General features: G+C 45.6%; 1 protein-coding gene across 1 annotated transcript in view; it reads left to right on the top strand.

Annotated features, from left to right (window-relative positions):
* Window positions 1-25,878, top strand: part of TUB (TUB bipartite transcription factor) — a 193,205-nt gene that overhangs the window by 23,880 nt on the left and 143,447 nt on the right. The window contains exon 4 of the mRNA XM_030202442.1: window positions 18,244-18,378. Within this exon, the coding sequence (XP_030058302.1) occupies window positions 18,244-18,378 (135 nt within the window). The remainder of the gene's footprint in view (window positions 1-18,243; window positions 18,379-25,878) is intronic.

The raw sequence follows: 25,878 nt of genomic DNA, 5'->3' as shown, positions 1-25,878 counted from the left end.
TATTCAGGGTCGTCAAGTCGCAGGAGGAATGTGAACGATTACAGGAGGACCTTGCGAGACTGGGAGAATGGGCGTGCAAGTGGCAGATGAAGTTCAATGTTGACAAGTGCAAAGTGATGCATGTGGGTAAGAGGAACCCGAATTATAGCTACGTCTTGCAAGGTTCCGCGTTAGGAGTTACGGATCAAGAAAGGGATCTGGGTGTCGTCGTCGATGATACGCTGAAACCTTCTGCTCAGTGTGCTGCTGCGGCTAGGAAAGCGAATAGAATGTTGGGTGTTATTAGGAAGGGTATGGAGTCCAGGTGTGCGGATGTTATAATGCCGTTGTATCGCTCCATGGTGCGACCGCACCTGGAGTATTGTGTTCAGTACTGGCCTCCGTATCTCAAAAAAGATATAGTAGAATTGGAAAAGGTACAGCGAAGGGCGACGAAAATGATAGTGGGGATGGGACGACTTTCCTATGAAGAGAGGCTGAGAAGGCTAGGGCTTTTCAGCTTGGAGAAGAGACGGCTGAGGGGAGATATGATAGAAGTGTATAAAATAATGAGTGGAATGGATCGGGTGGATGTGAAGCGACTGTTCACGCTATCCAAAAATACTAGGACTAGAGGGCATGAGTTGAAGCTACAGTGTGGTAAATTTAAAACGAATCGGAGAAAATTTTTCTTCACCCAACGTGTAATTAGACTCTGGAATTCATTGCCGGAGAACGTGGTACGGGCGGTTAGCTTGACGGAGTTTAAAAAGGGGTTAGATAGATTCCTAAAGGACAAGTCCATAGACCGCTATTAAATGGACTGGAAAAATTCCTCATTTTTAGGTATAACTTGTCTGGAATGTTTTTACGTTTGGGGAGCGTGCCAGGTGCCCTTGACCTGGATTGGCCACTGTCGGTGACAGGATGCTGGGCTAGATGGACCTTTGGTCTTTCCCAGTATGGCACTACTTATGTACTTATAAATAAATAATTAGAAAGAAACTCTGAATGTTGAGCACCTGATTTTTATACCTTGATGTCTGTTTAGTGGTCCTTTACCAGGAGAAACAAAAATCTCTGCAGTGCATGAATATAACACATGCTAAGGTGTCCTTATAACCAGCCCCTCCAAATAACACACCGTTTATGATTTATAACAAATTCCTACTCTACCTATGAAAAGTTATTCCGTTATTTATACTTCCATCTGTGTACATCCGTGTGTTGCACAAGGCAGCATGCATGGGCCACATGGCAGCCTACCAAGTTACCTACCAGCTCCAGACCAGTACCATCCGAAAGAAAGTGGCTCCGACCCCGGACTCAGACAGGGAGGCCTTGGAGGAGAGACAAGTCGGAATCAGGATAAAAAAAAATTGACCTCGTCGTCGTCGATATGGCAGCGGCTGTGCAGGCGGCAGGCACTAGAACTGAAGCACTGCACTGCGCGCCTGCCTGTTTGCTCGTGCAGGAGGACGGACGGAGGGCGGATCATTGTAATCAGCTGACTGGGGCGGGCGGGCTGGGCTGGCTAGCGCACACGCACGGACGCTGCACGTCGGCGTCGGACGACGGGAGGAGTCGAGTCAGGAGGAGGAGAAACCCAGACAAAGCCAACAAATGAGGAAATCCGCCCGGACTCCCCACGGCACCCTCAAAAAGAGGACATGTCCGGGGAAATCCGGACGAATGGTAACCCTACCCACCCCAGTCCCCTTCTCTCCTCTGAACACCCCCACCCCAGTCCCCTTCTCCTCTCCCCTTCTCCCCTCTGAGATCCCCACCCCAGTCCCCTTCTCCCCTCCCCTTTTCCCCTCTGAACACCCCCACCCCAGTCCCCTTCTCCCCTCTGAGATCCCCACCCCAGTCCCCTTCTCCCCTCCCCCTCCCCTGTCTGAGATCCCCACCCCAGTCCCCTTCTCCCCTCCCCTGTCTGAGATCCCCACCCGTCCCCTTCTCCCCTCTGAACACCCCCACCCCAGTCCCCTTCTCCCCTCCCCTTCCCCCATCTGAGACCCCCACCCCAGTCCCCTTCTCCCCTCCCCTTTTCCCCTCTGAACACCCCCACCCCAGTCCCCTTCTCCCCTCCCCTTCCCTTCTCCCCTCTGAGATCCCCACCCCAGTCCCCTTCTCCCCTCCCCTGTCTGAGACCCCCACCCCAGTCCCCTTCTCCCCTCTGAACACCCCCACCCGAGTCCCTTTCAACCCTCTCCTTCCCCACCTCAGTCCCGTTAAAACCGGCGAAGCAGCGTCGCAGGCGGCGCCTCGTGCCCTGCTTGTAAAATAAAAATCAAATCTCCTTCCTTCTCCTCGTCTTGACGTCGACTCGGGCCTTCCAATGATTGGAAGGCCCGAGTCGACGTCAAGACGTCAAGACGAGGAGGAGAAGGAAGGAGATTTGATTTTTTTTTTACAAGCAGGGCGCGAGGCGCTGCCTGCGACGCTGCTTCGCCAGTTTTTTTAATGTGCGGCACCGCGGAAACGGCCACGGGAGGCGGCGGGAGCAGAGCACCCCCCACCCACTGGCACCCGGGGCGGACCGCCCCCACCGCCCCCCCCCCTTGGTACGCCACTGCCTGAATGGGAGTAAATGTGCTATAGGACATAAAGACGCACTCAGTAATATAGTAGGGCAGTAAAAGAACAAGAACCAGGGCAGTTCCTCATAGCAGGAGAGAGCAGGACGGTTTGGTTCACAACAATAGCACTGCTTTGAAAACAGTACTGCCTGCAGCCAGTTTTCATTTGCTTTGGTCTGGATGTGGCTCCTTCCTCTTGGATTGATCCTTTAAAGAAGAGTGTACATAGGCTGCATGAAAGAGAGGACGGGACTGAAAAAGAAAGATCTAGTTCTGTAAGGCCCTTAAGGGTTACAGACTGGAATGGCAGCTTAAAAGTGGAGTGCAGTTGGGGCATTGTTTAGAGCGAGTGAATCTTATAGACTTCAGTGGCATCCCGAAGTGTGCAAAGAAGAGGAAGGGTCCCTGAGGAATGCCACCGAAGAAGGGGTTGGAGAGATTCTGTTTTTCGACGGAGCAAAGCAAAAAAAAAAAAAAACGGTGGCATCAATAGGGACAGAGCGGAGTGCAGCACAGATGGTGGAGAGCCCGGTGGTGGTCGGGGAGGAGCGGGCTGAGGAGGGCCCTGAGCCTGGCGGAAGCACGAAAATGGAGATGGTGGCTTGGTTTCAAGACCTGAAGGCTGATCTGGCAGGGTTCTGACAGGACATACAATCTGCCCTCAGAGAAATTAGGGCTGAAATTCGTGATTTGGGAACACGTGTCGGTGAGATGGAGGAAGGGATGGAGACCTATTAGCAGGATTTGGGGAAACTGCATAAAGTGGTGAATGCGGATGCGTGGGAATTGCAACAACTCAGGGAGCAGGTGGAGGACCTGGAGAATAGGTCACGCCGCAATAACCTGTGCTTTACGGGAGTCCCTGATTTGGACAGTTTCAGCAATTGTGAAGAAGTGATTCGAGAACTGTGTGGGTTCATTTTGAACTCTGGGGACAGAGACCAACTGCCGGACCTTTGTATTCAGAGAGCACACAGAGTGGCTGGTCCACAGTGGGAAACTCACCAGAGGGATATTGTGGTGTGTTTTGCTGACTTCCCAGAGCAAGGCAGCAAAAAGAAATTATTTGGAAAAACTGTAAGATTGAAGTGTTTCAGGATTTGGCCTGGACTACATTGCAAAAACGTCTGTCCTTCCAAGAAGCCACGAGATTTATGAGGTCAAAGGGGATCCGGTACCTATGGCTGTTCCCATTTGGGATGTTGCTAACAGTGGGCGGTAAATCACGCAAAGTTAAGACTCCGGATGAGGCATGGTCAGCACTGCACTTCTTGGGGTGTAGAGATGTTCCTGTTCAGAAGGAACTACGGGAGACAGCCAAGGAGCCCAGAGCGGAATCGGTGTGGCAGAAGGTGTCGGATCGGGGGAAGAGTCCTGACAAGCAAGCTCCTTGAAGGAATGTAGATTTGTGTGGACTAATGGTGAATTGCTTGAATCAATGGGGAGGTTGGGTGGAGGAGTGTGGGATGAATGGGTGCTATAGTTATGGGTGTAAGTGGGGCGTTGGGAGGGATAGGGATTAGTTTTGGTGAGGTTAAAGTTTCGGGAGTGAGTGTTGATTCCTCGAGAGAAGGCTGATTTGCTGACAGATCAGCTATAGGGAGGGGGAGGATGGGGAGGGGTTGGGGATGTGTTGGAGCAGAGGGGTGGGGGTTTGGAGAGGGGGGAGGGCAGAGATTACCTGTAGGGAAGGGGAGGGAGGAGAGGGGAGGGGGGATACCTTATTGGTGGGTACATGGAATGTAAATGGCCTAAATAATCAGGGGAAACGTAGTAGAGTATTCAAGGAGTTGGGTAGGCTGAAGTGGGGTGTAATGTTTTTTGCAGGAAACACACTTGAGACTGAGGGATGCTCACCTGTTGCGTTGTAGGCCTTTTCAGGAAGTGGTGGTACATCAGGGAAGAGGACCAAAAAGGATGGAGGGGGTAGCTATTTTGATTAGACAAACTTGTGGAATTGTGATTAAAGAGGTGTTTCGAGATACTAGTGGGCATTGTGTGGGCCTCAGAGGGTGGTTGCAGGGGAAGGAGTTGACATTAGTTAACATTTATGCTCCGAATGTGGGGCAGAGGGATTTCTATCAAACATTAAAAGATGAAATCTCGGGATTTGTAGGAGGGCAAGTTGTGGTATGGGGGGATTTTAATATTGGCCTGGATGCAAGGCTAGATCATTTGACAGGAGGAAGGCAACAGAGTAGTCCTGGGAAGAAGGCATTGTTACAATTTTTGAAGGGGTTGGAGGTGGTGGATTGTTGGAGGTTGTTACATGGGGTACAGCGGGATTACACCTTCTACTCGCATGCAGCACAGACGTATTCCCAGATAGATGGGCTGTGGGTGCATCGTAATGGATGGCACATGGTGGGGGCAGCGGAGATAGAGACCATTTGTGTTTCTGATCATGCGCCAATGTGGATTAAATTAACTGGGTTGGGCCAATGCAGGAGACAAGGAGTCTAGAGACTTAATGAATCACTGCTTGGGGATGAGAAAGTGCGGGAAGATATTCAGGTTACTATTCAAGAATTCCGACGCTTTAATGACAATGGGGAAGTAACAGATGTGATGTTATGGGATGCACTGAAGGTAGTGGTGAGGGGCGCTCTGATTAAGTGGGGGTCGCGCAAGAAAAGAGAAAAAGGGCAGCGCTCGCTGATTTTGCAGACAAGGTTGGTGCATTTAGAACAGCTGCACAAAAGAAACCCTACACCGCAGGTATGGGCAGACCTTAAGCAAGTAAGAGGGGAGATAGCACAATTGCAGATGGCAGAGGTGGAATTTATGAGAACTAAGCTCAGGCAGCAATATTTTGAATTTGCCAATAAATCTAATGCAATGTTGGCCCATTATTTGCGGGCACGGAGAGGGCGTTCACTTATTCAGAAGTTGAAGGATGAGAGGGGACGTTAGCACTATGCTGACTCAGACATTGGAAACTGTTTTGTGAAATATTATCAAGAATTTTATAGTGCTTCTGAGGAAATACCGGCGGTAGATATCGCTCAGTTTTTGGATCAGATCCCACTACCTCGATTAGATGAGTCTGAGAGAGCTCAGCTTGGGGAACCCATTAGATTGGGGGAGGTACAGGGTGTGATAAAATGGCTCCATAATGGTAAAGCACCAGGTTTAGATGGATACTTGGCGAGGTTTTATAAATGCTTTGTGGGGGAGTTGGGAGACCTCTTGGTGTGGGTGGGAAATGGAGTTTTGGAGGGTAGTGGGCTACCGGTATCTATGTCCGAGGCTGGGCTAACGGTTCTACCTAAGCCTGGGAAGGATCCCGTGGTTTGTGGTGCCTATAGGCCTATTTCCCTTCTGAATGTGGATGCAAAGATAGTGGCTAAGGTCCTGGCAAATAGGCTGGCTAGGATGTTACCGAGATTGGTCCATATCGACCAATCTGGATTTATCCCGAAGAGACAGGTAGGGGATAACATCAGGCGTACTCTCCATTTAATATGGGAGTCACAAAGATCCAGGGCTATCACAGCTTTGTTGGCTATGGAAGCAGAGAAGGCTTTTGACCGGGTAAGCTGGGGGTTCTTGCGTGCAGTGATGAGTCGCATGGGCTTGGGAGACAATTTTGGGGCTTGGCTGGCAGCTTTGTACCCAGCACCAAAGGCATGTCTTAATATTAATGGGGGATATACTTCCTTTTTCCCAATAAGTAGAGGGACTAGGCAGGGATGTCCCTTGTCACCCCTCCTCTTTACACTGTACATAGAACCATTGGCAGTAATAATACGGCAGCACCCAGATTTTCAGGGTATTAGGGTTGGGGGGCTGGAACATCGAATTGCGTTATTTGCAGATGATGTGCTACTTTATGTGGTGGATCATGAGTGGACATTACCTGTGGTGTTGGAGATCTTTAAGGAATTTGAACGATATGCTGGCCTAAGGGTTAACATGGATAAGAGTGAGCTATTGGGGATTTCTTTGAAACAGGGGGAAAAGTAAGATTGAGAGCATTGTTTGCGTTTAAGTGGGCCAAGCATCACATTCGGTATCTGGGGATCCAGATTCCTAGGGACTTGGGTAGGGTGTACAGTCTTAATTATGGGAAGATAATAGACCAAATTTGGGGGGAGTTGTCCCAGTGGAAGGGATTGTGGCTCTTGTGGTGGGGGCGTATGGCAGTGGTGAAAATGAACGTGCTGCCTAGATTGTTATTTTTGTTTCAGCGCTGCCAGTGGCGGTTCTGAAACGGACATTTAAACAACTACAGGATTTGGTGTCGCAGTTTATATGGAGGGGGTAGGCATCCCCATTTAGCTAGATGAGTGTTATGGGGTGCCTCTGAGAGGGGGGTAGAGCAGTGCCTAATATTGAATGGTATTATGTTGCTACCCAACTGAGGATGATTATGGACTGGGAGAGGGGGATAACTAAGCCTGCTAGTCAGTTGGAGCAATCATATAGCCCGCACAGGCCGATGAGCTCTTATTTATGGACTACTGAAGGAGTGGGAGTGATCTTGGCAGGGATACAGAATCCATATGTGAGGCATTTGGTGGAATTGTGGGGAGGAGTGAGGAGGAAATGGGGACAGTCTGATGGGGTGTCGACACTGGCGCCTTTGAGATGGGAGCCAAAATTTGGGGCAGGAAGAGAAAATGCTAATTTTGTGCGGTGGGAGCAAGCGGGCATTGTGAATTTCCGGGCTGTGCTGCAGGGAGGTGGGTGAAGAGTTTTGATACGTTGTGTTCCATGTATAGTTTGCTGGAGGGGGGGGGGGGGAGACAATTTTCCCTATATACAGATTCAAAATTTGTGGGGACACTGGGTTGGGGGGGGGGGGGAAATCCTCAGGAGAGGGAAAGTTTGGAAAATCTGTGGCTTTTGTTGAGGAAGGTGCCCAGACCAATATCAGTGATATATAATTTTTTAAAGGGATATGATCCCAGACCATTTGGTTTCCAGGGGGCTTGGGAGGAAGATTTCAATTGCCACTTTTCTGATCATGAGTGGGAAGTTATTTGTGGGGAGGTGCAGAAAGCCTTGGTATGCGTTTTGGTGCAGGAAAATGCATATAAAGTCTTATCTAGATGGTATTACACACCTGTGAGATTGAAGCGGATGTACCCTGGTACATCAGACTTAAGTTGGAGGTGTAATTCACAAAGGGGTTCCTTTATACACATATGGTGGACATGCCCCAGGGTGGTGCCCTTTTGGCAAGTTGTTATGAAAGCATTAGTAAAGGTGATTGGATCATCTTTGGTGTGCAGCCCCTTGGTGTGCCTCTTGGGCTTATATAATGAGAGGGACACTTGGGAGGATCAGAAATGGTTGCGCTGGGGGTTGGCAGCAGCCAAGTGCCTCATAGCACAGTATTGGAAGAGGGCAGACCCCCCGACACTGGGTGACTGGAAATGTAAATTGGGTCAGTTATTACAAATGGAGCGACTATCGGCATACCATAGGGAGGGGGCATGGCGACATAAGGGTGGATGGGCCTGATTACAACAGTGACTGACAAGTATTTAAGATTGTGGAGTATTATAGGGAGGGGGGGTTGGGGGGATGGGAGGAGGAGGGGAAGGGGAGGGAGAGTGTCCCAAAGAACTAGGGGGCGCTCTCTAGTTGAGTTGGGGTAGCATATGGTTAGAGGAGTGGGGAAGGGGATGCAGTATATTAGGGATGCATGGTTTAAGTGGGAAGTAGATATTGTTTAAGGGGCTATTTTGATACCATGATTTTTGTAATACAGTGGTGGAAATAAGTATTTGATCCCTTGCTGATTTTGTAAGTTTGCCCACTGACAAAGACATGAGCAGCCCATAATTGAAGGGTAGGTTATTGGTAACAGTGAGAGATAGCACATCACAAATTAAATCCGGAAAATCACATTGTGGAAAGTATATGAATTTATTTGCATTCTGCAGAGGGAAATAAGTATTTGATCCCCCACCAACCAGTAAGAGATCTGGCCCCTACAGACCAGGTAGATGCTCCAAATCAACTCGTTACCTGCATGACAGACAGCTGTCGGCAATGGTCACCTGTATGAAAGACACCTGTCCACAGACTCAGTGAATCAGTCAGACTCTAACCTCTACAAAATGGCCAAGAGCAAGGAGCTGTCTAAGGATGTCAGGGACAAGATCATACACCTGCACAAGGCTGGAATGGGCTACAAAACCATCAGTAAGACGCTGGGCGAGAAGGAGACAACTGTTGGTGCCATAGTAAGAAAATGGAAGAAGTACAAAATGACTGTCAATCGACAAAGATCTGGGGCTCCACGCAAAATCTCACCTCGTGGGGTATCCTTGATCATGAGGAAGGTTAGAAATCAGCCTACAACTACAAGGGGGGAACTTGTCAATGATCTCAAGGCAGCTGGGACCACTGTCACCACGAAAACCATTGGTAACACATTACGACATAACGGATTGCAATCCTGCAGTGCCCGCAAGGTCCCCCTGCTCCGGAAGGCACATGTGACGGCCCGTCTGAAGTTTGCCAGTGAACACCTGGATGATGCCGAGAGTGATTGGGAGAAGGTGCTGCGGTCAGATGAGACAAAAATTGAGCTCTTTGGCATGAACTCAACTCGCCGTGTTTGGAGGAAGAGAAATGCTGCCTATGACCCAAAGAACACCGTCCCCACTGTCAAGCATGGAGGTGGAAATGTCATGTTTTGGGGGTGTTTCTCTGCTAAGGGCACAGGACTACTTCACCGCATCAATGGGAGAATGGATGGGGCCATGTACCGTACAATTCTGAGTGACAACCTCCTTCCCTCCGCCAGGGCCTTAAAAATGGGTCGTGGCTGGGTCTTCCAGCACGACAATGACCCAAAACATACAGCCAAGGCAACAAAGGAGTGGCTCAGGAAGAAGCACATTAGGGTCATGGAGTGGCCTAGCCAGTCACCAGACCTTAATCCCATTGAAAACTTATGGAGGGAGCTGAAGCTGCGAGTTGCCAAGCGACAGCCCAGAACTCTTAATGATTTAGAGATGATCTGCAAAGAGGAGTGGACCAAAATTCCTCCTGACATGTGTGCAAACCTCATCATCAACTACAGAAGACGTCTGACCGCTGTGCTTGCCAACAAGGGTTTTGCCACCAAGTATTAGGTCTTGTTTGCCAGAGGGATTAAATACTTATTTCCCTCTGCAGAATGCAAATAAATTCATATACTTTCCACAATGTGATTTTCCGGATTTAATTTGTGATGTGCTATCTCTCACTGTTACCAATAACCTACCCTTCAATTATGGGCTGCTCATGTCTTTGTCAGTGGGCAAACTTACAAAATCAGCAAGGGATCAAATACTTATTTCCACCACTGTAGTAGACATACCACCTTATAATTGAAAGAGAAAAACGCCTAGATTTCGACACAAATCGGGAGATGGACGTTTATATCACAAAAACGAATAAATCGGTATAATGGAAAGCCGATTTTGGACGTTTTCAACTGCACTCCATCGCAGAAGCGTACAAAGTTGACGGGGGCGTGTCGGAGGTGTGGCAAAGGTGGAACTGGGGCGTGGTTATTGGCCGAGGAGAGATGGGCGCCTTTCGCCGATAATGGAAAAAAAGTATGCGTTTGTAGCTAGAATTTAGGGCACTTTTCCTGGACCCTGTTTTTTCACGAATAAGGCCCCAAAAAGTGCCCTAAATGACCAGATTACCACCAGAGGGAATCGGGGATGACCTCCCCTGACTCCCCCAGTGGTCACTAACCCCCTCCCACCACAAAAAATGATGTTTCACAACTTTTTATTTTCACCCTCAAATGTCATACCCACCTCCCTGGCAGCAGTATGCAGGTCCCTGGAGCAGTTGTTAGGGGGTGCAGTGGACTTCAGGCAGGTGGACCCAGGCCCATCCCCCCCTACCTGTTACAATTGTGCCGCTTAATGCTTAGTTGTCCAACCCCCCCAAACCCACTGTACCCACATGTAGGTGCCCCCTTTCACCCATAAGGGCTATAGTAATGGTGTAGACTTGTGGGCAGTGGGTTTTGAGGGGGATTTGGGGGGCTCACACAAGGGAAGGGTGCTATGCACCTGGGAGCTGTTTTACCTTTTTTTTTGTTTTTGTAAAAGTGCCCCCTAGGGTGCCCGGTTGGTGTCCTGGCATGTGAGGGGGACCAGTGCACTACGAATCCTGGTCCCTCCCACGAACAAATGCCTTGGATTTATTCGTTTTTGAGCTTGGCGCTTTCATTTTCCATTATTACTGAAAAACAAAAACGCCCAGCTCACAAATTGTCGAATAAAACATGGACGTCTATTTTTTTCGAAACTACGGTTCGGTCCGCCCCTTCACGGACCCGTTCTCGGAGATAAACGCCCATGGAGATAGACGTTTTCGTTCAATTATGCCCCTCATAGTGGATAAGTTAGTCCTAGATGTAGTAGTTCAGTATCTATGAGCCCCTGCGTGGGCAAATGTGAGCAGGATGTGCTCTTTGCAAAACTGACTGTTGCAGAGTTACTATAATAAAAAAAATGTTAAATGAAAAAAAAAAAGAATGTTAAAACCTAAGATATTTAAGAATAATTTTAGGGTTGATGGACATTCCTTAGTATACAGAATGTGCTGCTACAGATTTTGTTGAATGTATGCTTTAAGAGTTGATTGTCAAATTTTATGCTAAAATCATTTCTGCTTATGTATTTGTATTTTATTTATGTTTTATTATCAACTGCTTAGCCCTTCTGTTATTTGTGATATACAAATATTTAATAAATTAAATATAGTGAAGATACGATAGAGACATTTTAAGTATATCTGTAGTATAAATGCAGAGCAAGCAGGCCTCTCAAAATGAAAGGAAACGCTGGATTGAGGGGGTCATAGAATGAAGATGAAAGGGGATAGACTGATGAGGAATCCAAGGAAATACTTCTTTATGGAAAGGGTGATGATGTGTGAAACAGCCTCCAAGTGAAAGGGGTGTAGAATGATTAGTAGTAGAAGAAGATAGTAACTGAATTCAAGATAGCATAGGACAAGCACAGAGGATCTCTGAGGAGAATGAAAGGGTGGTAGAGCTTAATATTGATATGGATGGGCAGACTTGGTAGTCCATATGATCTGCTGCCATTTTCAGCTGTCAGCAGTCAATATTTCTTTAAGTGGTACTATTCAGGTATGTACAACTGAATATACTGTTGGGATGCGGCCAATGCTAGTTAACTGGGTAGGAGCCTCTCCAACCAGTTAATTGGCACTGAATATTGACAGTGGCATTCCTAGGGGGGCTGACACCCGGGTGCAGCGAGACCCCCCCCCCCGGCGAAAGAACCCCCCCCCCCCCCCCCCAGCGACGTGCACGCTTCGTTCGTTTCCATGCTCCCTCTGCCCAGGAACAGGAAGTAACCTGTTCTGGGGCAGAGGGAGCACAGAACGAACGTAGCGGACAGGCGCGCGGCACCCCCCCAGCGGCGTGCACCTGGGGTGGACCGCACCCACCCCCCACCCCCCTTGGTACACCACTGAATATTGCCCCCTATGTTTCCCAGTTTGTTTTCTTTTTATTTTAAGGACAAGAAGGAATTTTTGTAGAGTTTCCAAAAATACTAGAAATCGCTTTTTCTTCTGAATAATATTCATAGCATATACCAGGGGTAGGCAACTCCGGTCCTCGAGAGCTGCAGGCAGGTCAGGTTTTCAGGATATCCACAATGAATATGCAGGAGATAGATTTGCATACCATGGAGGCAGTGCTTGCAAATCTATCTCCTGCATATTCATTGTGGATATCCTGAAAACCTGACCTGCCTGCGGCTCTCGAGGACCTGAGTTGCCTACCCCTGGTATATACCAATGGCATATACAAAAATGATAATGTATTGGAAATGCTAGACTAACAAAGAACCAAACCAAAAGATATAAATGGGTTTTGTTAGTTTTATTCTGGAATAAAATCTTGATATAACTTCTATCAGTTGAAAATAAGCAATGCATTTAAAGGGCAGTTTTGTAACCTAGATGCCCACATTTACATGTGTGTAAATGTTTAGAATAATAGCATATACACATTTATGTGTACATATATGTGTATAAATACAAACATTCTACCTAATTGCTATTCTGAAAATATCCGCATAACTTTTGCAAGGGGGTGTATACAAGGGCAGAGCATTGGCGAGGCAGGGCTCAATAAGTTAGTGGGGTACCTGCCACCTCTATGACTGACTTAAGTGCGGGCACCTAAATATAGGTATGTCAACACTGGGAGCATGAGCAGGATCATGGCTGTATGTGATCTAGGTTTACTGCTTTGAACAATAGTCCCTTATCTGTGGGGAAACATAAAGGATCTATAAGGTGGAACCTTCAAAACCTCCTACAGTCATCTTGCTTTGACAAACCTCCATCCAGGAATTTATATTTATGTTACACTTGATGAATTGCTTTTTTTTAGCAAATAAATCAAAGCGATGTACAAAAATAGTTAAAAACATGTGAAAAAAGAAAGGAACTCCAAAAGTAAACAGGAAAAGAACCAATCATACCAAAGAACAATTAAAACATTGCTTTAGCCCTTATGGAGACATTGGTGGTCCAGTGCATGTGTGGTGGAAGGAATGATTGACCAATTAGATTTGGACAGTACTCCTCCCCCCCCCCCTGTGGTAACATAGAGGGGCATAATCAAACTGGGTGCCCATCTTTAAGGGCGCCCATCTCTAAGGACGGCCTGCGAAGGGGCGGGGCATCCCATATTATCGAAACAAGATGGGCGTCCATCTTTCATTTCGATAGTACGGTCAGGGATGGACAAATCTCAACATTTAGGTCGACCTAAGAGACGGTCAACCTAAATGTTGAGATCGCCGGCCTTAGAGATGGCCAACCTTGGTTTTCGCCGATAATGGAAACTGAGGACGGCCATCTCAAAAACGGCCAAATCCAAGCCATTTGGTCGTGGGAGGAGCCAGCATTTGTAGAGCACTGGTCCCCTCTCACATGCTAGGACACCAACTGGGCACCGCAGTGGACTTCACAAATTGCTCCCAGGTGCATAGCTCCCTTACCTTGGGTGCTGAGCCCCCCAACCCCCCCCCCCATAACCCACTACCCACAACTGTACAACACTACCATAGCCCTTAAAGGGTAATGGGGGGCACCTAGATGTGGGTACAGTGGGTTTCAGGTGGGTTTTGGAGGGCTCCCATTTACCACCACGTGTAAGAGGTAGGGGGGGATGGGCCTGAGTCCACCTGCCTGACGTGCACTGCAGTACCCACTAAAAACTGCTCCAGGGGCCTGCATGCTGCCGTGATGGAGCTGGGTATTATGACATTTGAGGCTGGCATAGAGACTGGAAAAATGTTTTTTAATTTGTTTTTTTGGGTGGGAGGGGGTTGGTAACCACTAGGGGAGTAAGGGGAGGTGATCCCCTATTCCCTCCGGTGGTCATCTGGCTCGAGGCTTGGTCGTGAACAAAAAGGGACCAAGTAAATTCGCCCAAATACTTGTCAGGGACGCCCTTCTTTTTTCCATTATCGGCCAAGGACGGCCATCTCTTAACCACGCCCCCGTCCCGCTCCTTGAACTTTGGTTGTCCCCGCGACGGGAAGCAGTTGGGACGCCCAAAATCGGCTTTCGATTATGCCGATTTGACCGGCCCTGAGAGAAGGACGCCCATCTCCCGATTTGTGTCGAAAGATGGGCGCCCTTCTCTTTTGAAAATGAGCTGGATAGTAACATAATAGATGACGGCAGAGGTCCATCCAGTCTGCTCAACAAGATAAACTCATATGTGCTACTTTTTGTGTATACCTGACCTTGATTTGCATCTGCCATTTTCAGGGCACAGACCCATCACCGGCTCTGCCACCCAATCTCCGCTTAGTTTTAGTATTGTTTTAGTATTGTGTGGTGCCCTGCTCGTTTGATCCAGAAAATATTATTCTGTCTAAAATAATTTCTGATTGGAACATGGACAAATATTAATCTGATGAATGATGATTGCATAAAACATCTGTATGCTGCAAGATATATATAAAATCTTTTAATTGCTCTCTGCACCACACATACAGATGCCCCCTCTTGAGATGGGGGAGGATGGATTGTTTATTGCTAAAATGTATTCTTCTACCAACCCATTGAGCTGGAGAGGCAACAGGCAGCAGGGAAAATATTTACACATGTGGTGGTCAGGAATTCTGGAGCTTTGTTGAAATAATTAGATTCTCGTTATCTCCTTCTCTGACGCGTTGCTTACTTGGCTCTCAGGAAACTGACTCTCTGCCCAGATATATAATGGGTTTCTGTACTAAGCTATGTTAATTCCCAAAAGCTACTCTAGGTGTCTCCGCTGTAGGTTTGATGGTCCTAAGGTGTCACCTGTACAGGGTTATAGTTTAGTATGGGTAGTTAGGCTGTGCAGATGGCAAAACCATTGCTTCCGAATTCTTTGGACAGCCTTGATATAAAGATTGTATAATCACTAGAAATTATGCTTTCTGAATATATAAAAGTAGTGGTGCATTGGAGTAGGTGTCCACCAACAAAATGTCATGGTACATCTTTCAGGACTGATACAAATGATGCTAGTTTGGGACTTCATAATGCAGCATTGCTCCCTACTTTCCCTATTGCAAGTCTGGAATCTGCACTTTCAGCTTGTGTTGACTCCATCCCTTTGTAGGAGAATGTGCAGATGGTTTCTGACCTGCTCCTCATAAATGCAGGAGAGTTTTCAGGCACAGCTGATACAGAAAATGTATATAGATATATACACTACATATATATAAAAGACTAGCCCCTAAGTCCTTCCTTTGTACTTAAAAAACAGAGATGAGAAAACTTTAAATAGACAGCTCCAGCAGTTTCTGTGGAAAGGAAAAAAGCCCAGGGCCCCATTGAGGATATTGCAAATACCAGGGGAGTTTGGGGGATTGGGCTTGCTCAGCATTCGACATATGACAGTAGCCAGTGGAATGAGGCATATAGCAGACTGGTACAGAGCAACACAGGATTTCACAGCGACCTCTGTGGAACTGGAACTCACTGGAAAAGTGCATTTCAGCTGCTTGCTGCATGAGGCTGGAGGACCTATCCCAAGAGTATTAGCAAGAACGTCAATACTACCCACAGCAAAGAAAGTGTGGAGATGGATATGCAAGCTCCATAATTTTTCGTCAAGGGCCACTCCATTTATTTCCATATGTGGAAATCCAGCATTCCCTCTGGGGGACATGTATCCCACATTCAAAAAATGGCAGAAAAAAGGAATCATCTATTTATATCAGTTTTTAACAGAGGAAGGCTGTTTATAGACATTTGCGGAACTACAGCGCTCCCATTCCTTACCAAATTTGGATATTTTTCATTATAGACAATTGGCACACCACGTGACTAGCCTGAAGTGGCAAAACCTAACAGAGGATGTACAAAAGGAAATAACTACCGCATATTCCTTGACAGCTCAGCAGAAAGTGCCACTATCAACACATCATAGACACATCAGAGATACGGCAGCAGAACTGCACTTTGAGCAGTTGGCAAAGTCTTGGTCAGCAGATTTGGGCATAACTCTGCATAAAGATATCTTTCAAGGTCACATCCTAAAAATGAGGAGCTCTATAAATTTTACTTGGTGCTGAGAATGCATATAACACCAAGAAGGGCTTTTCATATGGGATTGTCCCCCGCAGGATAATGCCTAAAATGTAACACAGTGGGAGCAACATTGGGACACATGTTTTGGACTTGCCCTCCCACTAACAGGTTCTGGAAAATACTGCTCCAAAGAATTTCACAAATGTGGGGAGTACAATGGAAGCCAGACTGTAAACTACTATTCGATCAATTCAGCATCGCAGCTCAGGCGCCAAGAGGATTTAAAGACTTTGCAAAAATGGCAACCGTAGTGGCAAAGAAAGTGATTTTGACAGAATGGCTTTCCAGAAAATCGCCCACGATAACTCAGTGGAGAGCACAGATGATACAATTAATGAGAATAGAGAGAGTGGAAGCTCCAAAGTTGGACACAAAGAATGGTCAAAGATTTCAACAGAGATGGTCGGCATTTTGGCAGACCCTAACGCCTGCAGCTAGAGGACATTTATTGAACATTTAAGACTATAGAAGATCATAAGGACTAAAGGGAGGTGAACTGAAAAATAAAGAGAAGTGAACGTGCTAAGGGAAATGTGGGTAAAAAAGGGGGGAGGGGGGAAAAGGATTGACAATGTTTGCAGAGAGGCTGCTTGATTGGGGAGAGCTATAAGAAACAAAGCTTTTCCCATTCAATAGTTGGATGACACCATCAGACTGTGCAATTAAAGCACGTTACAGAAACCATAAAGCTGTCAATTATGCAACAATAGAACTCACGCTTAAGGGTGGGGTAGAGGAGGAGGGATGAGTGGTTTAAGGGGATAAAAGTTAAAAGTTTTGATGTTGGCATAATGCTCTTTATTATAAACACGTGAATGTAACATTTCAATGTCAATAAAAATGATTTAAACATAAAAGACTAGCCCCTGGTTAGTAAAGCCTGAAGATCAAGCTTTGGGGAAACATTCATTAACCTATTTACTACTAGATAGATTATGATATAAGGCTATTTTGAAGGTTTATTAATTTATTTCCCTCTGAATAATTTGGGCCATCTGGCTTAATTCATATGATATTGTTGTATTTACACTGAAAGCTTAAAAACAAACAAAAAATATTAAACCCTGGAAGTAGCTTAGTAAACCCAACTAGCATCATGACTAAGATTTAAAAACTGACCATGCAGCAGCTCTGTTTTATGATCCCTTGTCAAACCAAACTTGTTTGCACACATCAGTGACTACAGTTTCAGAACTTTTGTTTGCTTTCTCATACATCTTGTTGTTGGAGACTTTGAACTGTAAAATATGACTGGAAAAGAAAAGACAACTTACTTTAAGCACAGAATTCATGTATGTCTAATTTTTAGGGCATTTTTCTAATATAAAAAAGGACTGTTTCCATTAGAAATCCATGTTCATTCATTTGCTTCATACTGTTTAATTGTTAGCTTTAATGAAGAAATAAAATGCAATGTATTCTGTGCAGTATGAAGTTATTCCATATGGTACACCATACTTACAAACAACATCTTAACAGAAGATGTGTATGTTTTGAGAACCAGTTTTATTCTGTTTTTTTTTTACATTTCAAATATTTGCAGTGATTAATTAGGCTTTATCTTTATGGTCAGTAAAATTAATATTATGACCAAAAGAGGATGTTACTTTGCTATCACAGTTGGAAGGTAACTACTTAATTTTTCTGATATTGAAGATAAACAGTATCTTTCCAGAATTACAATTTTCTTTTAAAGTGGTAGCACCATCAAGATTTTAAATATAAAATAATAATATAAACTAACATTGCATGTTTCATTCCACAGAACTGTGATATGTGCAGCTTCCAACAGCTCAAGAGTCATATAAGATCAATGGTACCATTTTCAACAGTAATAGAAAATTCAGATTTGTAATCTGAGGAAGAAAACACAATATTTAACCTATGATATTCAGGGTTTCACTTTTGCCATGCCCATTTTGTTCTCCGCTTCTGCCATGCAATCATTCTTCCAAATCTAAATCTCTGCTATTCTTATTTCTTCTTGAATGCACTGTAGAATTCTTACATCTTTGCTTGTTTCTGTCTCTTTTGTTTCTCTCTCTTGCTTTCTGCATGCCCTGATCCTGTCAAGCAGTGCAGGAGGCCGAACAGGAGGATGTACAGGTTCTAGCAGGCTCCCAACCTCCAAAGTCAACTAAAACAGCCAAGGCAACAGCTGCATGCTGTCATACTGGCAGTGCCAGAAAGGAGAAAAAGGCCAAGCACAAAGGTTAGCTGCATGAAAACCCATTAAGTCTGGCCTCTATGGCAAGATATTTACGGGTCCTATTACTAAGCTGCGGTAAGCACTAGAACATGCATATCACAGTTTAAAAGGGATTACTACAAGGCACACAGACACACAGCAGTAAGTTTCAAATGTGTGCATGCTACCTACGTGCTATAAAATATTTTTTATTTTTTGCCAAGGGGAAGTTTCTTGGGGGGGGGGGGGGGGGAAGAGTAGACATTTCTGTGCTAATGAGTTAGCATGTCGGCATTGCCATGCACCAACTGATTAGCACAGGATTAGCACATGAACCCTTACTACCTACAAAATAGGTGGTAGTAAGGGCTCACACACTAATTTTTGTTAATGACCGTGCGCTAATGGCAGCCCTTGGCCATTAATTCAGAAATTGGAAAATCAGTCATTTTCTGGCTGTGCTGGAAATGGCCTTAATGCATGGGAAAGACCCACGTAAGGTCACACTAAAGCCAGTTTCTACTGCAGCTTTGTAAAAGGACCCCTTAGTTTTTGGAAGCATTCATAGTGTTTTCCAGAAGTATTTCTCTCATTCTCTGACTACAGCAAAATAGGCATCCTGGATCTTGGGAGGTCGGGAATGTGTGAAATCACTGTCAGTTAGTTCAAGTGACACAGCCTGAGGGCTACTAGTGATGACATGAGCATATCACTTATTTCATATAAATTAAATACTTATAAATAATTGTGGTGTAATCAAATGTCTTTGAAACTCAGGATATGAATAGAGTGAATCAAATTTGCCAATAGTGGTCATGTGGAGGGGCATAATCAAAAGGGATGTCCTCATTTCGATTTGGACGTCCTCGCAGAACGTCCCAATCCAGGGCCGGGGAAACCCGTATTTTTGAAACAAGATGGACGTCCATCTTTTGTTTTGATAATACAGTCAGGGACGTCCAAATCCTTAAATTTGGTCGTTCCTAGATTTGGTCGTCCCTAGACTTGATCGTTTCTGAGTTTCTGCGATAATCGAAACCAAGGACGTCCATCTCAGAAACAACCAAATGCAAGTCATTTGGTTGTGGGAGGAGCCAGCATTTCTAGTGCACTGGTCCCCCTGACATGCCATGACACCAACCAGGCACCCTAGGGGGCACTGCAGTGGACTTCATAAATTGCTCCCAAGTACATAGCTCCCTTACCTTGTGTGCTGAGCCCCCCAAAACCCACTACCCACCACTGTACACCACTACCATAGCCCTTACGAGTGAAGAGGGGCACCTAGATGTGGGTACAGTGGGTTTGTAGTGGGCTCACATTTACCACCACAAGTGTAACAGGTAGGGGGGATGGGCCTGGGTCCGCCTGCCTGAAGTGCACTGCACCCACTAAAACTGCTCCAGGGACCTGCATACTGCTGTGATGGACCTGAGTATAACATTTGAGGCTGGCACAAAATATTTTTAAAGAGTTTTTTGAGGGTGGGAGGGGGTTATTGACCACTACTACTACTACTACTACTTAGCATTTCTATAGCGCTACTAGGGTTACGCAGCACTGTACAAGCTAAAACATGGGGAAGGACAGTCCCTGCTCAAGAGAGCTTACAATCTAAAGGTAACAAATTCTCTCCGGTGGTCATCTGGTCAGTTCAGGCACCTTTTTGTGGCTTGGTCGTAAGAAAAACAGGACCGGGTAAAGTCGTCCAAATGCTCGAAAGTGACGCCCTTTTTTCCCATTATGGGTCGAGGATGCCCATGTGTTAGGCACACCCAAGTCCCGCATTCGCTATGCCTCCGACACGCCCCGATGAACTTTGTTTGTCCCTGCGACGGAAAGCAGTTGGGGACGCCCAAAATCGACTTTCGATTATGCTGATTTGGGCGACCCTGTGAGAAGGACACCCATCTTCCGATTTGTGTCGAAAGATGGGCGTCCTTCTCTTTCAAAAATAAGCCTGTAAGTCTACTAGCTTGTAACTCAAAAAGGGGTGTGACCCTGGGCGTGTCAAAGGTGTTCAAAAAGGTTGCACGCATAGTTACAGAATACTGCCTCAGCACGTTTAACTTGAGTGCCAGCATTTACACCTGGTTTCAGCAGGCATAAGTCTAGTATCCATATTTAGGCATGGGAATCAGCACTAAGCATGATTCTATAAAGGGCACATACTACTAGTACTACTACTTAACATTTCTAGAGCGCTACTAGGGTTACGCAGCGCTGTACAGATTAAGAAAAAGGACAGTCCCTGCTCCAAGGAGCTTACAATCTAATGGGCGAAATGTCAAGTAGGGGCAGTCCAGATTTCCTGAATAGAGGTATGGCAGTTAGGTGCCGAAGGCGACATTGAAGAGGTGGGCTTTTAGCAAGGCTTTGAAGATGGGCAGGGAGGGGGCCTGGCGTATGGGCTCAGGGAGTTTGTTCCAGGCATGGGGTGAGGCGAGGCAGGAAGGGCGGAGCCTGGAGTTGGCGGTGGTGGAGAAGGGTACCGACAGGAGGGATTTATCTTGAGAACGGAGGTTACTGGTAGGAATGTAAGGGGAGATGAGGGTAGAGAGGTATGGAGGAGCTGTAGATCGAGTACATTTGTAGGTTAAAAGGAGAAGCTTAAACTGTATGCGGTACTTGATCGGAAGCCAGTGACGTGACTTGAGGAGAGGGGTGATATGAGTGTACCAGTTCAGGCGGAAGATAAGACGTGCAGCAGAGTTTTGAATGGACTGAAGGGGGGATAGATGGCAAAGTGGGAGGCCAGTGAGGAGTAGGTTGCAGTAGTCAAGGCGAGAGGTAATGAGAGAGTGGATGAGAGTTCGGGTGGTGTGCTCAGAGAGGAAGGGGCAAATTTTGCTGATGTTATAGAGGAAGAAGCGACAGGTCTTGGCTATCTGCTGGATATGCGCAGAGAACGAGAGGGAGGAGTCAAAGATGACCCCGAGGTTGCGGGCAGATGAAACGGGGACAATGGGGGTGTTATCGACAGAGATAGAGAGTGGAGGGAGAGGAGAAGTGGGTTTGGGAGGGAAGACAATAAGCTCGGTCTTGGCCATGTTCAGTTTCAAGTGGCGGTTGGACATCCAGGTCGCAATGTCGGCTAAGCAGGCCGATACTTTAGCCTGGGTTTCTGCAGTGATGTCTGGTGTGGAGAGATAAAGCTGGGTGTCATCAGCATAAAGATGATATTGGAACCCATAGGAGGAGATTAGAGAACCCAGGGAGGAGATGTAGATTGAGAAAAGAAGGGGTCCAAGGACGGATCCCTGAGGAACTCCAACAGTGAGCGGGATGGGGGTGGAGGAAGAACCCTGAGAATGTACTCTGAAGGTACGGTGGGAGAGATAAGAGGAGAACCAGGAGAGGACAGAGCCCTGGAACCCAAGTGAGGACAGTGTGGCGAGAAGTAAGTTATGATTGACAGTGTCAAAAGCGGCGGATAGGTCGAGGAGGATAAGGATAGAGTAGTGACCTTTGGATTTGGCAAGGAACAGGTCATTGCAGACTTTTGAAAGTGCTGTTTCCGTCGAGTGTACTCTTCATAGAACTGCTTTTAGTGGCGATTTTTTCTGGCACTGAATTTTGAGCACCATTTTTTTTTCTTACATTTGTACCCCACGCTTTCCCACTCATAGCAGGTTCAATGCGGGTTATATATTATATACAGGTACAGAATTTCCCCCATATTGCTAACAAAAATACAAGAAACCCTTAGAAATATCACAAAAAAAATTAAAAGAGAAAAAAAATCACAAAGTCAGTAAAAACAGGCAAAAGTACAATCTTGAGTCAATCCACAAATTGTGTGTGTGCATTTGAGGGGGGGAGAAGTAAGAGAAAAAAGTGGAGATTTTGGGGCCCTTTTACTAAGCCACGCCTACGCGCGTCCAGTGTGCATCAAATTGGAGTTTACCGCCTGATTACCGCATGGCCTTTGCAATAATTTCAATTTTGGCATGCACCCACTACGTGCATCTGAAAAATATTTTTTGTTTTCTGGCAAGCGGCAGCTACGCGCGTCAAGTGGCATTTGATGCGCATAGGTCATTACTGCCCAGTTAACTCGTGAGACCTTACCACTAGATCAATGGCTTGCAGTAAGGTCTCAGACCCAAAATGAATGCGCAAAAACAGGCATTTTTTGTAGGTGCACTGAAAAATGATTCTGTGCGCGCCCAAAACACACGTCTAAACTACCGCAGGCCATTTTTTAGCGCACGTTAGTAAAAGGACCCGTTTATCGCCTTAAAATAAAACAATCATGAGGAAATAATTGCAGAATACGACATCAGTCACCATACTTTTTTGGACCCCAGAGACACCCCGATAATTCCAGAGACTGGATGGGGAGTGTTAGGATTGCAGGGAGGCTCTTCACCTATTGTACCCTTGGGGTGGGAGGTTTGAGCCTTAGTGGGGTGAGGCTACAGAGGGCACACATCTGTGTGTTTTGTAGGGATGAATCTATGCTTGTTTTCCTCATGTGCAGTTGTGTCAAATTGCTACTCCCTCTGAATGTGGAGGGGCTGGGGGTGTGCAGCATTGCGCCTTATTTACAAGAGGTTCTTCTTTTGACAGAGCCTCTTGTAAAATAGTGTCAGAATGCCACACATTGTGACTTGGATATGTGAATTTCCCTTTCCACGTTTTTTTCTAAAATGCCACGCCACATGTATAAGTTAGGTGGTCAAGCGGGCCACACAAATAGCAGGTGTTTTAATTCAGGTGAGAGATAAAAAAAAATACATTAACTACATGGCTGAATAGTAGTCTTTTATTTTTCTAATTGCTTTGGTCGTAGTTGCTTTTCTACTTTTTTCTCACCTGTTTTCTCCTTTTTTAGGGCCTCCTTTCCATTTCCTCGTCTCTCTCTTCCTACCTTCTTCAGTTCCTCCCCTATATTTGTCTCTAACATCGAGCCTTCCCTTTCTTCTCTCTTTTCTGCCTCTTTGTCCACCCATATTTGGCCCTTTCCCTCTCCTGTTCTCATCTTTTCACATCTCACCTACTTACTAACAAGTTTTCTATTTCTATTTCTGTCTCCATTTCCATGATCTTTCAGTCCTTCCCCAACCCTCCCATTCCCCCAACTCCCTCTTTCTTCTACTCTCAATTACGAACTCTGTAGACCTCTGTGCTCATTTGTTCCTCAGATTTCATCTACTTTGCTCTCTCATTTTCTCTACAACTCCAGTTTCTTCTGTCACTCATTCTTTACTCCATACCCCCACTTCTTATTGTTTCTCCCTCCTCAGACATGAACCCAGCTTGCTCTTCAAAACACCTTTGGCACACCTGAAAGTTTGCTCTTCCTGCACTCCACCCTAGCCAGTCTCCCCACCCCTGCAGTATATGCCAGCCTCATTTGGTCTTCCTTCCATTCCCTCCCCTCCCTGATTTGCACAGACTGAGGAGAAGATGAATGGCTGTACTTAACTGTAGGACTGTGTTCTCCTCTGCTATTCTGGACCTGATCACATATTTGAGCCGTGGCGTTCGAATCAGCAGTAGGACCCAGGATGGCAGAGGAGGAGGATGGTCTGATATGCAGCCATTGGCCTCCTCTCACTGTGAGGGAGAGAGGAGGGATTCAGGAGAGCCACTGTTTCTACCTGCTGCTGCCCAAGCAGAATTCTGCATAGGTGGTGGTGTTACAACAGTTGCACAGAATTCCCCAGGGGTAATTATGGAACAGTAATGGTTTCATTGGGTAGAACCTGGAATTACAAATACCACAGTGCTTGGGGATATAATTTCAAAACCTGGACAGACCAATAAGTCTCACTCACCGGGTAACTTGTTAGCTCTGGAGAAGAAAAGCTGGAGTGCAGGGTGAATTTTGATAAAGAAAATAGAAGAGATAAAGAAAAAAAAATACTGTAATAAAACAAAGATACAGCTAGAAAAGCTGAGAGTTGGTTACAATACAGGGACACTGAGTACTCAAGGAAGCAGCAGGGAGACAGATTGAATGGAAGAAAAAAATCTATGGGGAGGTCTCCCTCAAAGAAATGCAGTAAGCCAAAAGCATTTCATTCCAGTTTTCATAATAGCATAACTAAAATACAATTTTAATATATCTGAGGAATGAAAAACTGAACATCCAACAAGGAATCTGAAAACACTGTCAAGGAGTAGTATGCACGTGCTGCCATGAGATCTAGTTGGTGAAAGAGAAACAGGTGCAGGCAATTTGGAGCAGTTTGCTTGAAGGCTAAGAGCATAGTAGAACGGATACAGCAGGGCTGATGAATTTCCAACACTAGCCACAGCAGCCAAGTCATTTTGCTGCTTGTTTTGTGTACTGTTGGCATACTGAGCAGGATACACAGAATAGTATTCTTCATTGGATCATTTTTCTGTTTTAACTTGTGAGCTTCTTGTTGAAAATTGTGAATATGTATGATATACTGCAGATAACACTACTTATTGATTATGTCATCTTTGTATTACTTTCTTATTTTTAGTTTTGGATTCATGGCATATCCAACTCAAAAATGTTGTTCAGCCTTTAATCTTTTATACATTGTTGTAAGATATACATAATTACATTCATGAAGAGCGATATAGTACATATTTGTTTTGCCTGTATTGCTGAGAGAAGCTTTGCCAGCTGCCTGCATTTCCGTAGACCCATTAACTAAATGCTTTTGACTATAGAAGGAAGCAGGCAGCTGGGGTAGCTTTCATAGTTTAAGGCATAACCCTGAGTCTCTAGCCAGCTATTGATCCAAACATTATTGAAGTTCCGGCCTGACCTGGGCACTATGCCACTATTCCTGGCCCTGGACTGGTGTTAATCTCTTGTCTGTTGTCACCATGCATCTGTCTCTATGTTGCTGCGTTGAATTTGTGTGGGTGTGTTTTTTTGTAAAAGTGATACCACTTCAGATAATACCAGTCACGTCAGTTGAATAGCAGATGATCTATCAAACTTAAGTTCTTACCTGGGAAATCTAATTTGGATCTGCATACAATGATCTTATTGAGGGTAATATATAACAGGGCACCTAGTTTAATTAAGTTTAAGTTTAATAAGACTTGATATACTGCCCCTTCTGCGGAGCATAACAGGGTGGTATACAATTTAAAATTAAAGATCAAGAAAATAGAAAGGAATGCTGGTCTGTCAGTTGGGCAGGAAATTACTTATTTTTAGCTAATGTGTTATTATAAAGATCAAATCCTGTAGAAATCACACCTAGATTGAAAGCACAGACATTATACCTGCATGAGAACAGATATAAATGTGCACATATACAAGATGTACATATTGTAAAATATTGCGGAAGTCACCACTCCACCTGTGTTCCACCCAAACATGTCCCTTGAGCATGCCTGCTGTACAAGCATGCACTGATTTGCACCATGCATACTTTAAGTTATGATCTAATATATGCATATGTGAAAATGGTTTCTACCATGAGTAAAGTGGTGTGGTAGCCATGTTAGCCCACTTTTAAAGACTGGGAGTGCATGTGTTCTCTTATCTCGACGATTGGCTGGTGAAGAGCACCTCGGAGGTGGGCG

This window comes from Microcaecilia unicolor, chromosome 4 (genome assembly GCF_901765095.1).
Source record: "Microcaecilia unicolor chromosome 4, aMicUni1.1, whole genome shotgun sequence".
Classification (NCBI taxonomy): Eukaryota; Metazoa; Chordata; class Amphibia; order Gymnophiona; family Siphonopidae; genus Microcaecilia; species Microcaecilia unicolor.
This window is presented reverse-complemented; position numbering and strand designations above follow the sequence as displayed.